General features: G+C 41.7%; 1 protein-coding gene across 9 annotated transcripts in view; it reads right to left on the reverse strand.

Moving 5' to 3' along the window:
* The window catches only part of GRIP1 (glutamate receptor interacting protein 1), a 493,469-nt gene that overhangs the window by 77,170 nt on the left and 401,095 nt on the right, over positions 1-15,204 (reverse strand). For 4 of the 9 annotated variants that reach the window (XM_019514681.1, XM_019514680.1, XM_019514683.1 and 1 more), the window contains 4 exons: positions 6,718-6,865; positions 4,912-5,081; positions 2,061-2,216; positions 1,219-1,374 (listed from right to left, as the gene is read on the reverse strand). In XM_019514681.1, coding sequence (XP_019370226.1) covers positions 1,219-1,374; positions 2,061-2,216; positions 4,912-5,081; positions 6,718-6,865 — 630 coding nt within the window. The remainder of the gene's footprint in view (positions 1-1,218; positions 1,375-2,060; positions 2,217-4,911; positions 5,082-6,717; positions 6,866-15,204) is intronic. The other 5 variants (XM_019514688.1, XM_019514685.1, XM_019514687.1 and 2 more) reach the window with 3 other exon arrangements.

A 15,204-nucleotide genomic window follows, 5' to 3' on the forward strand; every position in this document is an offset into this window, starting at 1 on the left:
TCTTAAATGACTGTCATGAAAAATGAGAGTGAGAGACCGAGTGTGTTCCCGACCACACCCAGACTACTCAATAGCTCAGTATCAGAGAGAGACCCAGGTCTAAATCCCTGCAGGAGATTTCAGGGCAAACACTTGAACCAAAGTCTCCCATATCACAAGTAAGTGTCCTAAACACTAGTCACATAGTCTTTTCTCTGCCCTGGTGTATACTTAAAATTCCATACAAAGTGAAACAACCCCAACAGAAAAAAACTGAGAACCTTCACCCCAGAACAAGTAATAGTTCAGGTGTTTGGACACCTGCATGGGGCATGGGAAACCCTTGTGTAAGTCTCCATTCCAACTCATGGAGAGCAGGGACTTAAACCTGTCTCTCTCATATCTTTGGTGAAAGCTGTGATCTCCAAGCTAAAGGCTAATTTGGTTTTGCACAATCTGTCTCTCCCCTTCAAGAAAATAAACACATTCCTGAACCAGACACTGATAAAAAAAAATAAAACCCGTAATAAAAACTGTAGCTGTGAAGATCAAATAGGTGCACAACTTAATCAATGCAAACATCCAATATAGCAAACTATACTGTTACTTTTACAGAAAATTATCTTCATCAAAACTTCAACTTTGGAACTGTATTACTGCAATCTGATAAAACAGTCCTCACTATTATCTTCTACTTCCCACAATCCACCAAAACATGCATATGTCTTTAAATGTATGTTCTATAGTTAAACTAGCTACGATGCTGTGGTAACAAGAGTGGAAAGCTGAATCTACCAAGAGTCTATTTTTGAATGTTTAACTATGAATTCTAGTCCCAAGGGAAAATGGGCAGAAGGAAAAGGCAAAAAAGAATTTTAATATCACTTTCATTACTGGAACTGCAAACCCATCCAGTATTTGTTGAGGCAAAGTATATGCTAATAATATTATTACATAGTACATATAGGTAACAATATATCCATTATTAATATAGCAATGTATACTAGCTATATATACACCTATATAGTTGTTATTCAAGCTAGATGTATTCAACTCATGCTACTCTTGGCCACAGTGCACTATGTACACTGTTGTCTCCTGTTTCCCAGGTCTAACACAGAAACAATGGTCCTTCTCTGACTACTTTTCTTTACTATAGTTACTTTATGCCTGAGCTCTGATTTTGTTTCCCCAACCCCTATTTCTCACACATTTCAAATACATGCTGTTATCACCTACACGAGCTTTTGAAGTCCTTTTTTTTCATTCTCCGCCTCATCATTGTTCCGCGTGGGCTGGTGGAGTAGAGGCTGCGAGGTAAGGTTCCCATGTTCAGGGAACTCAGGCTGTATGCGCTCATGGAGGTAGGAGAGAAGGATGAAGACACCAAAGCTGCTGTAAGAAATGGAATACTTGGCACATCGTACTCTATCTCAGGGACTAGTGTAGTACATGCCTGTAACTCACTAATGAATCAGACAAGGTGTATGGCACACAAAAATGATTTGTGTGTATTTAGTAACAAAAAACATCTCTCAAACTTAGTGAGTGACCCTAGATAAAATCACAACCAGAATTTCAATGCCCTGTAAGATATGAAAGTACCTAGAGAGTAGCAGACACACTATAGATACAAACATAAAGTTAAACAGTTTCTCTCTTACTTTAAGCAAAGTACATAAAATAAGTATTTTAGATACACAACCATGAAGCAATGTAAATCAATATGCCTGGACACATTGACTCCAGTCATGCCTTCTTGCTAGGTGATTTCTGATATCAATTTTGCAGGCCATTCTTTGTATTCAAAGCTAATGACCTAGTCATATTGCTGAAAAATTGGGTACCTGGAAATTTTAAAGCTTTTCTCCATCTACAAAGGCTGCTGATTGCAGAGAAAAAAAAGAGGCCTGAGATGTCAGAAAGACCTTGGCAGGGCATGTTATGAAAAAAAGTAACACCATAAAATTGAAAGATTTTAGTGCCTGAAATGAAAAAAGTTTGAGAGGGAAAGGAGGGAAAAAAGGAGGAGGAGGAGGAAGGAAAGAAAAATGTCGGGAGGAAAAAGTGTGGAACATTACGAAGGCCTTTTTGAGGAGGAGTTTTCTGGCATTTCAAGGCTGGCATCCTGCAATGGTCAGGGTGGTAGGTGTTATAATGGTGATAGGTGAGGAGGCTGCTGTGGTTGCTGGCACAGGAATTCCACGCAAGTTGCCTGTTGCTCCTTTGAACCTTCACTGCCCGCATGAAGGGATGACAGGAAATCAGAAAACAAAAAGGACCAGAGAAGAGGGAGAGGTAACTGAATTGCATAAATAAAAAGCAACAAAAATGAAAGCACTTTGAAAGATAAATAAACAAACAAACATATACATAAATAAGCAAACAAGCAAGCAGGCTCTGTCCCTTCACTGGCAGTCAGGGATGCAAACTTTTCTTCATCTCAAAAATAATACTTCTAATGGCTTTTTTTTTAAAAAGAGAGAGTAGTGTTTCTCATCTCCCTCTGACCTTACCAGCTTTAATTAAAACTTTCTTTAGAAAAATACTTAAGAAAACATTATCAAGATATATAATAGATGATCACTAATTAAAGCTTTGCAAGTCTCCACCTGCATTAGTTGTACTCATATATATTAAAAAAGGGACCATAAATCACTGTTCCCACAATGAAGTGATTTACACGTCAGTCATCTCAATTTATTGCTTTGACATTTTCATTTTGCCAGCATCCATCACTGGCATTATATTGTCCTGGGGAATAAACTACTTCTCTCAGCCATCAGCAGAAAAATCCTATCTTAGGGTCTGATTAATCAAATCACAGCAAAAATCCAATGTCACTATTTATTGTTGTGCAGTGAAATTCTCAGAGGAATTATTTCTTCCTTGATAAAAGTTAAGGCCATGTTTGAGTTCTTCTCATAAGAACGAGTCTGGGATGCATCTTAATGAGGCAGGGTGGCCAACACTTGTATTAAAGGCGGATGTAAGGAGGATGTGTTGGCCAACAGGCCAAAAGCTCAGTAGAGCAGATTAAAGATACCTCATTTTTAGAATAGAGATGAACTACTCTGCACAAAGTGGCCTGTACACTCTGAACAAGATGGAATACTGCAGGGTAGGACCTGTATTTCCCCCTGGCTGCACTGTTGTATTAACCAACCAGGGCAGGGATTTGGCTGTATTGTCAAACACTGTTACATTCAGCACATGAACTCTGCTATGGCCAGAAAAAAAGTTATAATTTTTCTCTACTTTTTGTTCCAGAATTCCTAATCTTATAACTGGCTAAATACACCAAAGCTTTTATGTCTAAGTAGGGTTTGCCCACATAGTGGGAAGTGCCGCTACTCAAAGGGTAGATGAGGCAATGGAAAAGGAAAGGAACATATTTGACTTGGAAAATTAAATTAAAATGTGTTTTTCCAACAATATTGTATAAGCCATGTGAGGTTAACTTGTACTGAAATTAGGACATTCAGTTCCAGAGTCAGGCTAGAACCATTTAGCTTCTCTTCACAGTACAACAGCCTGATGCCTGAACAGCTCACTGATCTACATCTAATAGAAGTAACCTCAAAGTGCTTTATGAAAAAAACAAATATAGCAAGGAGGATGACGTGACCAAGAAAATCCCAGAAACACTCGTAACAACCTGAGCAAGGCAATATATTTTAATGAATCAGATTTAACACAAATCAAATTAAATTGATTCTTCTTTTGATGCCCTACCCAGACTGTGTGATTTCTGAGCTTTAACTGTGGTATAAAAATTAACATCTGATAAGGATAATATGGGCAGTGGATTTTCCTCATATTAAGGCTGCTATGAGCCTTAATTAATTAAAAAGGCTGTTTCCAGCAAGAAATTATCTGGCAGCCTTTGATTTCTCCCTCTCTCTCTGGTTGTACTGTGGGTAGGTATAATAATTCCTTATGAGGTTGAATGTTACTAGTGATATAAATTAAGTTTGCTTGGATTGCAGAAAGACAGCCTAGATTCTGTGAGACTTCTGTAAAAAATGTATAATATATGGCTTTGGTAAATTCATTAATAATTTGAGCTATTCCATCTTAGAGCATTTTACTGCTATACTAAAATTTATGGAGCAGCAGAAGACAAAGAAGTGAGTTTGGCTACCTTGTATAAAACTTTTTGTTTTTAATTTGGTCTCCTTGTAATATATAAATGTTCTCTGTTTTATTCTGGGATCAGAAATGTATTTTCATTAGACGTGGAAAAGGAGTACTTTTCCTTAAACTCTGGCATAACATTTGTAATATCAAGAAGCAGTAAACTAGAAAATGGCAGGGACTTTGAGGAAATTGTACATCAACAAAAACTACTGTTGATAAACATCTAAAATGAGTAGTGAAGTAACCTGATAAGTGCCTTTGAGAAATATAGCAGGCAAGGAGAACTTTATCAATAAGGGAAATTGGATTTTTGTTTTCTTTTGGGTATTTTTGAGTACTTGGAAAAGAAGTGTCAAGAACTTATCTGAGCTCACAGAAAGTAGCTGAATCTATAGTCATTCAGAACACCTTTCCAAGTGAATATGCTGCCAAAAACTGGTAATGGTAGGGTTTTTTTCTGAATTCACTAAATTTATAAATACCTAACTTGATTTTTTTTCATCTGCCTACAAAAGTATAAACCCCAAATCTCTTTATGTTTTTAAATGAGAAGTATTTACCCCCTCATCTTTAAGGCTCTTTGAGGGTAATCTGTGGTAAAATAAAACAAAACAAAACACAGCGCACAGTTTGCAGAAGAAATTTTCAGGAACACAATCTGGGCAACTGGAAAATAATAGTATGTACATAATTGGTTTGACATTCATTTTCTAGGTACCTCAGCAATGGTAGATGATGTGAAAAGGATTAAGTAAGATTAGAGGCAGAACCCAGGACTACACATCCCCTTACCATGTTCTGGCCCTTTTAGTGCCAGTCGAGTTTGATGGTGAGGGAGAATCTCAAGTTTGACATTATCTGCTGCATTAGCCAAGAACTGTGTTGCTTCTGCCAATGTACAGTACTCCATGCTGGTGCCATCGATGGACAGAATATGGTCTCCTACATGCAATGCACCACATCTGTGGAAATAGAGAAAAACTCAGCATGATGAAGTATGCTCCTTATTGGGAATATAAGATTTACTGCCTTCAAACTGCTCATGACAACTATGAGTTTTTTGGTTTTTTTAAGAGAAGAATTCGTATATCCATAGGAACTGTCACTGTTTAAACTTTAAGTCTATTAGTACAAATCTTAAATACAAGTCAGTAAATGCAGTATATGCCAAGACACCACTCACAGAACTGGAATGGGGTAGCTGACTATTAATATATGTGTGAATGGCAGCAGAATAAAATGACAAGAGCTTAAAGAGATTTAGCTAACTTGCCCATATTCCTCACACAAGCACCCAGTTCATCATTTTTTGAGTTATTCATATTCAAACATGTATTAGTACAAAAGCTGTAAATGAGGATGAAATTATGCAGTAGTCAAACAAATAAGGAAACCAGGGCTAGCATGGTGACTCGAGGAGTGGGGTGAGGGGGCGGGGAGGTTAGGGGCTAGCTGCTAAATCTTGCTGCACTCAAGAGACTGGCTACTGGATGAGTTGAGAAATGCAAACACAGCAGTCAGCATCCCGACGTACCAGTCAAGTGGACAGCTCCTTTAATTGGTTACCCCCTGTGGAATGGGAAAAAAACAGAGGGAGAAAATTAAAGCATCCTGCACCACTGAACTGGAGAGCGCCCCTGGATCAATGGCCGTCACTCTCAAAGGTTCTACTGTAGGGTAAAGCCCACAGTGGAGCTGTAGACTCACTGCTACAAGTGGGTGCCACCAACAGCACCATTGCTGGAGAGAAATTACAAGGAAGGATGACTGGGGACATGCAGGAGAAATCTGCTGCTGAAACAGCATTTAGGGATTTTTTTTTGAAGATCCAACAGCTTCCATATAGAGATTAGAGTCTCTGGGGGAAAACAGCTAACAATTTTTTCTCCAATGTAAATATAACCTTATCTCCATATGGTGGGTTTTTTCAAATGAAGCTGAAAAGGTGATTTGCCCCATCTAATACTGCAAAATAAGGAAGCCAGTCCTTCTAATACCTCAGTGGTATTCTAAAATATTAATAGGAAAGAAATCCAGGTATGTGGAGTTCCATTTCACCGTGCCATGAGAATGAATGATGCATCCTAAAAGAACACTTCAAGGTTGCAAGCCTCAAAATTTACTTACTTTGACAGCTGTTCCACACTGTGGGACTGACTTTAAGAATTCCAGCAAGATATTTATTTTTAATGTTAATCACAGCTGGAGCATTACATTTAAAACAGCTAAGCAAACCTCTACATTTTTCGCATGTCACAGCATATACAAACAGCCTGAGACATGCCAGAGAACAGTGTTTCATTTATGGCATGACCTATAGTGCATTGGGGTTGGGTTGTTTTTCTGTAATTAAGGGAGGTGGGAATGAGCAAAAGTAAATGGTGTCATGAAATCCCTAAAACAGGCAACTGTCTGCCAAGATGGGTTAATTTTAAGCTTTAATTGCCTTTAGAGCAACTTCCTTAGGCAAACTTATCTAAAATATCAAGGAACGTTTTTTTTTTAAACAAACAATCAAAACAAAACAAACAAAAAACCAGAAATAAAGATAAACACGGATGCATGAACCTGCAATGCAGGCTGTCCCATAGCACTCACCTGTCTGCGATACTTGCAGATTTGATTTTGTCTATGACAATGACCTGTTTGTTGCAGCACATCGAGGTAGTTAATGCAACCCCAAGAGCAGTGCCAGGAGTTTTGGCAACTTCAACTAGCAATGGTCCAGATGCTGTTGCTACTGAATCTGTTAAAATTAGACAAAAAAACCCCTTCAGTATTATACCAATTCATATTCTTTCCACATAAAATCTCCACAGATGCTATTATTTCTTTAGACAGCAAATGAGTTCCAGAAGGAGCCATATGTAGGTTTATGGAATCAGTGGGTATGCCTATGCTTTGGATGTGGAATGAAAGAAAGTAAGTGTAGCTGTGTAAATGTGATTGTTGTGGGTGTTTGGAAGCTTGTGCTGGGCAAAGCTATTGCTGAGAATTCAGCATGCATGCAAGGTGCACATCTGAGGTGCACTAGCAACATGGCTCAATGAGCACACAAAGTCAAAATTCAGCTGGGACATGGATTAATTAGTTCTGAAGGACTAATGCTGAGAAAAATGTGAAATGCTCCTGTATCTGAGTGGGAACAGCACATCTGTATGAAGTGAATAGATTAAAAGTGCATAAATGTGAACGCTAGTTCCATCTTTTGTGGAGAAGGGGAGGGCCTTAACCAGCAGCTGAAGTAGCAAAATAAAGACGGTAAAGGAAAATCAGATGGAGAAAGGAACTATCAGGGACCCTGCAGGGAGAGAGGATAGAAAGTACAGTTGTGCAGAAAAGGGAGAACAGAAAGGGAGTGTGACAGCTAGAAATACTAAGATAAATGTATTCAAAGAAAAGAAATGCATAGGGAGCCACTCCGGGGTATACGTATAATAAATACCCTGTACGTGACATAGGGGAAGAACTGTCCCACATTTCAAAGACAGTAACTCAACTCAAATAGCAGGTAGAAAGCACTAAACAAAGCAGAAAGAAAGTGGCAAAGAGTTCTTATTGGTGACTCATTCTTATTGGTGTTGAATTGCTAATTAAGCCCAAGACAGAAGCTTGTTAGTCAGAACAAGGGGGAAAACAGGCTGCTTTCTAAGTATCAAAACAAAGCATGTGACCATAGGGTGAAAACTAAACTACTAGGGAATTCCTGACAATCATTATTTATGAATCAGCAAATGAGGTAAGTGGCAGGAAATTCGATTATGTGAAGGTGCATTTCGAAGCCATAACAAGAACTAGGACAGAAGGAGTGGTCTTAACCTTGGTCTCACAACATCAAGTCAGTGAAGAAAGTAGAAAACCAGAACTAGAGTAAAATCAATGGAAGTTCCACTGTGCAGGAGGGGCCATGGCTCACAGAGCAAGGGGAAGGCAACTGAATCTTTAGATATGACTGCCCTTCACACAAGTAGCTGGGACTGAAATGAGTGGAGCTCATTATGTGGGCTTTAAAATAAGTGTGGAAAAGGAAGCAATGGGATGTTCTATTTAATTTTAAATAATTTACAACACATAATGCACAGAGTATGACAGAAGTTGGAATTATGCCAGAGAAGAGGAAGAATGTGAAATGGAGTACAGTACTACTGTACCAAAGTATCAAGAGTGGGTAAAATGAACATGGATAACCAATAGAACCCAAAATATTAAGGTTGTAGACTAGTGCGCACACAGGTGTGGTGTGCCTTATAAGGAGAATATGCAGAGATATAAGGTATATAGAAAAGAAAGGAAGCAAAGGGAAGTAAAAGGTGCTAGGTGGATAATCAGCATTATCTAATTATTCCTCAATAAGCCCCTGGGAAATGCTTCAGTATTATTTTGATCAGAGATAGAGAACTGGGAGAGAAGAATGTTTTCAGAAGCACTCACCAATTTTGGAGCCTCAAGCTGCTGCCCAGGTGAGTCTTGGAGGGGTGGGGGGGAGAGGAGGGGATTTTGTACAGGTGTTGAACATCCAAAGCCACTACTGAAATCAGTGGAAATAAAGGACACTTAGTTCCTTTGCAAACCAGACCAAAAGGGCCCCAAGTTGAACTCCCAAAAATTTAAGCACTGAAATGCAGTAGCATAATCAGGGAAGGATGGGGGAAAGAGGAAGTGAGGGAGACAAGTGGGGCAGAAGCCCTGGCACTGCTTTTGGGGAGATGGCAGGGTACAAAAATAGTCACCACCGCACTTGGTGGCTGTCATGCCCCTGTTCAGGGCATAGAGCTGTCCTCTTTTGCCTCCAAAAGCATACTTTTGAAAATTCTGTTTTGTGTGACTAGCTGAAAGTCAAACAAAACATTCCCCGTAGAAGTGGAACTGGAGTTTAGGCCCACTCCTGTGCTCATAGCACATTTTTTTCTTTGTTGCTTTTCTTCCCACTGATTTTTGGAGCTACAAAAATGCTTTTTGAGCATCAGTATCTCATAACACTATGTGCAGAACCAAGCAATTTTCATAATATTGTTGTGAAAGGCTGCACCAAAAGAAGTGCTGCAAGTAATGAACTTCCACTGAGCACTGGGCCACCTAACAAGTACTTTCCATAATGAATAGTTCCCCCTCAACAGCAGAGGGGACAACAAGACGTTAATAATATCTGATGAGACTGAGTCAGTTTTTCAAGGTAGGGCCCCAGTGCTTGCAAAGTTACTTGTTAAAGGCAAGATTAGCTTATGCCTTGGCATTATTTCCCAGATGTCTGTTAAGATGCACTGGGAAGGCAAACTAAGGCAGACAAGGTGAATAAATAAGATAACAACATTAGAGAAAGCAGAAGAGATGAAATGGAGTGTGTCTAACTGAGAAAAATAAGCACAAGAAAGAGAAATCAGAAAGTGATAATCAAGTGCATATCCCCTGACAGAGAAGGATTAGTTTATCATGCAGAAGTAAAGTAGGGATATGAAAAATGAATCATATAGATATAAATTATTCATGTGTAAAGATGTTCCAGTCATTAAGATATTTACACCATGACTGAAGCACTTACACACTATGTTGATTTATTGGCTATGTAATTACATAAGATACACTGATGAATGTTTGCATGAAAAACACTCTAGTTTTTTTTATTTGTTAATCAGTTTTCCCACTTTTGAGCAGTGCATCTCAATCAGTACACAAGGCTTGATTAAAACCTCCCAGAGGCAGTCAAATTACTTTCTGCATGCTAATAACAACCTTGCTTGGTTAATGTTTCTTCAGTTAAATAGCAGGCCACCTTTTCATTTGTCAACTTTGGGTCGCAAGCAAAAGGACTCTTGTTCTTGATATACTGCTCCAATAAGAACAGGCAAACAGGCTTACATAAAATAACTCACGCTCATCCCAAAATAAATGCATAGCAAACAAGTATGAAAGTAGAAACAGGAAGTCCAGTCCTCATAAATACCTTCAGGCTTCATCTGGCCAGAGCTGAAACAGTATGAGAACAGCATCCCTTCACAAATTCCAACCCCTACTCCTAGTTGCATGTGCTCCGCAGCTTTTGACTGCTGTACATGGAAGGGAGGGGGAGGCAGCTAGGAGCTCTGTCTTTTTTCGGTAATACAGTATAAACTCATGAATCCAGAGCAGCAGCCCCATGAGGAGCCACAGCGTGGGGTGGTGGATGGCAGTGGCAGCTGCCGTATGCAAGCTTCCCCCTCCACTGCTCTGGGGCTGGCCACTGCTACTCCCCAATCTAGCGTAGTTTTAAAAAGTTCTGGATTTTTAAGCATTCCAGATATTTGATATCCGGATTGATGAGGTTATACTGTAATTTAATTTAAAGGATAGGCGCAGCATCCACTGAAACATACACAATACTCTTTTGTCTGATACTTGGATACCTCATTGTATTTTGATTGTTAGTATGTTTAGTGTAGTAAATAGATACCACAGAGTCTCCCAGAAAGTGCAGTCTTCCTATTACCTGGTGGCACCCACAAGTTCCATATCCCATTCACCTTAGAGACGAATGCTTGCTCTGGCTTTTCAGCTGTTGTTATAGTGCATGGTTCTTTAATCAAAACCAGTAAAAATGCTTTGAGCTATAAAAGATCCTAATTCCTAAAGTGTGATCAAAGCAAAATTAACTGAGAGTTTTTTTAACCAGTCCCTCAAACTTTGTGATTCTGCCTCTACAGACTCGTAATCCTTAAATCAACAGCTCAAAAGATCAAATCATGCTATAATCCAGTTCTACACAGAACCAGTTCTTCTCAGAGAGCAATGCATTCCTTCCCTTGAATATTCCTCTCTTCTCCCATACTGAGCATTCCCTTCAACCAGTTGACAAGCCACACTACCTGTGTGTGCAGTTATCATGCAACACCTCCCACAGGAAAGAAGTTCATTCTTCTGTCTATCCAGGTTCTCTTGCTCCTGCTACTCCTTTAGCGAAATGGCATTCCCCAAGTTGCTGAAACCAAGGCTCAGTGTTTGCCCCTTGCTTAATATGTCTAATTCTGAAGGGGGGGGCCCTAAAACAATGTATCAAATTGTATCAGTTGTGAGCTTCATTAGTCAACATATGCTAAGTTCTAAGAAACCCTGCAAGGAAAAGCAACTGGTATTTACATAAACATAATCATGATTTTCAGCACCACCATCCACATTAAAGACTGGATGTGCACTTCAAAAAGCAAAATAAAAAAACCCCATAGCTGCTGCACTTAAATCTGAGTGGAAGCATAAAGGAGCTAGTAATGAAAGAGGATAGGCGATGAGAAGAAGGGAAATTCCTCTTACTTCATTTTAGGCTTAGTTCTGCGGAGACATTTGCTGTGGCTAATTCACTACCATCAGCATCCCACTACCAACCCACTGCCCAAAAGACCACTTTCCTTACAAAAGTTTTCCTAGGGAGGGTGAATATTTCCTAGCTTGTTTCATTGTACTATTTGCAGATTAGAATCCAGTGGAAATTTATTACTTTTGATCTATCTTCATACTCCACTGCAAAGTGAATGGTTTCTAACAGCTGTAAGAGCACACTAAGATACGCTCTTCACTCCAAAGCTGCAAATCCATATATACCATATATGGCAAATGATCCTCAGAATAACTCTTATTACCTTACACAAAACAAGGGGCAATTTGTCTGTTTTTTGCTACTTATGTGTGAAAACAACAGCTTCTCAAGCCTCACACTAATGTAAGCTTTAGCCTGAAAAAGAGGAGGGATGCTATTTGTTCCCAGCTCAGTTTCTGAACCTGCCAGGAACTTTTTTGCATCTCAGTCACCACTAAGAGAGAGAAGCAGCAGTATTAACATACTCAGGGGGGAAAAAAAGAACGGGAGCTCACATCTTACTCTACTTTCCCAGCTGTGACTGTTCCAAAGCCAAGTGCCCTGTCAATATATAACAACTCTAACTTCAGTTGCATAGTAATTTTTCTAGGTATTGCAAATCTCCTTTGAACGCAAGGGAATTATATTGCAGAAAATTTACACGATGAATGGTGGAGCTGGAGGAGGCAATTTCAGCCCTCCATCTTACACCATTGCTCTCCTGAAAGCTGATCAAAGTGAAAAACCAGGACACTGGATGGGCGTCACAGAGAAGCATTTGGTGGGGATAAGGGAGGTTGTTGAGGAACTAGAAAGAAAAAGATACACTCGTTTGCCTTTCCCTTCCTCTTTCAGAATGAAATTTGAGACATTGTGCAGTAAAGGACAGCCCGGGCAAAAAAAAAGATTTTCTCTCTTTGTGATTCTCCTCCTGCTGCCTTCGCTTATATGCTGCAGGGACCCCTGCCAGTAGTCATTCACCCACAGCAGGACACCCAGTTGTAGTGCAGACTCAAGGATACGAGACAGGTTTCTTCAGAGCCTGCCAAGACTGTGGAATGAACTCCAAAAAAACTTCATGAATTAAGACCCAGCACAAACTAAGAACCACCACAATCACACGGACTTCTGCTCCAAGTTCAGAGCATATTTTTGATCTTACCTACTTTAACAAATATATAGGGGTGTGTGTGTATGTGAGTGCATGCGTGTGAGTGCACATGCGTGTGTACATGCATGCATGTGTAATTATGCAAAAATCAAAATCCAAACTTTCTGCTGCACACACACTTCTCCCCATGAGTAGAAGATAACAGAACAAACACATGGCAAATGTTAGTACATTGCTTGGCTTGCTGCTGGGAAGGCTCTCAGATACAGGCAACCCTCAACACGGTTTTGCTTGCCACAGTTTCTTTATAACGCTCATTTAAAATACCTACCTAGTTTCGCTCAGCGCTGAGCGCGTTTCGCTATAATGCTCAGCGCAGGCGTGGGAAGAAGCAGTGGTGGCAGGGGCGGTGCCGGCAAGGGAAGTGGTGAGTGGCAGCCGGCGGGAGCCCAGGGAGAGGCGGTAGGAGCCCAAGTTCCGCTCCAGCATGTGGCGCTGGAGCAGGCGGAGAGGAGCAATAACAGCGAGAAGGGGAGGGTGGGGTCCATGAGTTTGGAGCCCAAGCTGGCAGGGCCCAGGGTCTGCTCCAGCATGTGATGCTGGAGCGGCCAGTGGGTGGGGAGGAGCGGCAGCAGCAGAAAGAAGGGATGGCTGGAGGGCATGAGCGTGGGGGGCCAGTGGGGCAACAGGAGTGCAGGGCCCAAGGCCAGGGCCGGAAGGAATGCAGGGCCTGAGCCAGTGGAAGCTGAGCCCACAGAGCTCCCCCACTCCTGAACCTGCAGCAATCTGGTGGTGGTGGCTTGTCCCTGTGCCGGGTGCCCTGGAGGGAACACCACCCTGGGCAAAGTGAGGCATAGGCAGGTGGGTGGCCCCACTGCTTACCCCACACCAGAGCCCTGACTTAGGCCCTATGGGCTGGGTGGGGCAGCTTGGGCCATGCACAGGTTGCCGGCGGGGTGTGGGCTGTCAGGGGCCACAGCAGCGGGGGAACAATGAGGCTGGGAGGAGCTGATGCCTTCCCTGGCAGAGCCCGTGTAATGCCTTGTCAGGAGCAGCCTGGCCAGGGCTAGCAGGAGTGCAGGGCCCGGGCCAGCAGGGCCCAGGGTCTGGGTTGGTGGGTGGTGTGGAACCAACTATCTTTATTTACATTAAATCCTATGGGGAAATGGGTTCCGCTTAACACTTTCACTTAGCGCTCAGTTTTTCTGGAACCAATTAGGAGCACTAAGCAGGAGTTGTCTGTACTACAATGATGAGCACAGTATGTCAAAACCAGCTTATAGGGTATAAGGTCTAGAGAAGTTCCAATCCTCTGGACTAGGGACAGACATTACACATAAACTGGTTTAAGTGATCAGAAACTGGTTTAAACTTGTAACAGAACAGATGTTCAGTGTGCATAAACCAGTTTGAAAATGGCTGAAACTGGTTTGAGATAAACCTGGTTGAATGTAGTATCAGATTTAACTGATTTGGCTCAAACCGATTTATGCAATGTCTGTCCCAGATCATTCACCTGTTTAAGATAAACCAGACTCCCCCAGCATCCCAGCATGCTCTCTGGCTGGGCAAGGCTCTCTGCTCCACAGCAAGGCTGGCCCCTCTGCTCCCTGGCTGGAGCTGTGGCAGAGACTGTACGTACAGAAGGGTTTGCCTGGCTTCCCCCTGTGCTACCTCCCCTCACTGCTTGCTGGACACGCAGGGATCCCCCATCCCACAGCACAGACCCTAGCCCCATGGATCCTAGGCATGTGGTATGCTAGCTAATGACAAGAGGTGTCTGTGTGTGCTTGTCTCCCATTTCACTGGGACAGGCAGACAGAAAGTGACCACTTAGGGCTTCTGGGAGCTAATCAACAGGTCAGCTGTCAGAAAAAGCTGTTTAAGAAGAGTTTGAACTAATGGAGAGAGGTTATTGTTTTGCTGATGAGGTGATAAACACCATTATCATCTCCCTGATGGCTCATTTGCTTGTCAGCTTGCTACAGACAGTATAAAGAAGCAGGTAGAGGGATATTGAAAAGCTCTGTATCATCAACAGATGCATACACTGCACACAGTCCCTTGCCTCAGAGTCCTAGCAGGGGGCTGGCAACACTCCCCCCCCGCTCGAACAGCCAGCAGGGAAAAGCCTGGGATGGTGCAGGCAGACATACCTAATCAGAGATCCTGCCTGGGCCTGGCCATCTCCCCTCAGCTCAGTGCTGTGGAATGGAGAGAGAGTTGTTCTAATGCCCCCCGCCAGCCACCCAGCCTGAGCCACTGCAGGCATGTGCCTGAATTTCCTCAAGTCAGAGACAATGTCTGTCCAGTTACAAACCGGTTCAGCCTAGCTAGGTTAGACTAACCTGCAAAGATTGAATCAATTCAGGCTCAGGCTTTTTGGATGTCTGTCCCTTGCCCTGGAAGCAAAAGTTGGTTCAGTCCCCTGCATTACATCGATTTCATAACATAGCACGTACAGTGTAACTGGAAGCTGGGGAATGATTAATGTAGCTTAGCTTCATCAAACTTCTCAAAGCCAACACACAAAAAGAATTACTGTCCCTTTTTTTTACTCATCAGAGAGCTGAGGCAGAGAGATATTAAGGACAATATTGTAGAAATGATCAGTAATTTATTTTGGGTGTTCCTTGGGCCAATTTTCAGA

The sequence above is a fragment of the Gavialis gangeticus genome, unplaced genomic scaffold (assembly GCF_001723915.1).
Source record: "Gavialis gangeticus isolate Ggan-Ray unplaced genomic scaffold, GavGan_comp1, whole genome shotgun sequence".
NCBI classification, from domain to species: Eukaryota; Metazoa; Chordata; order Crocodylia; family Gavialidae; genus Gavialis; species Gavialis gangeticus.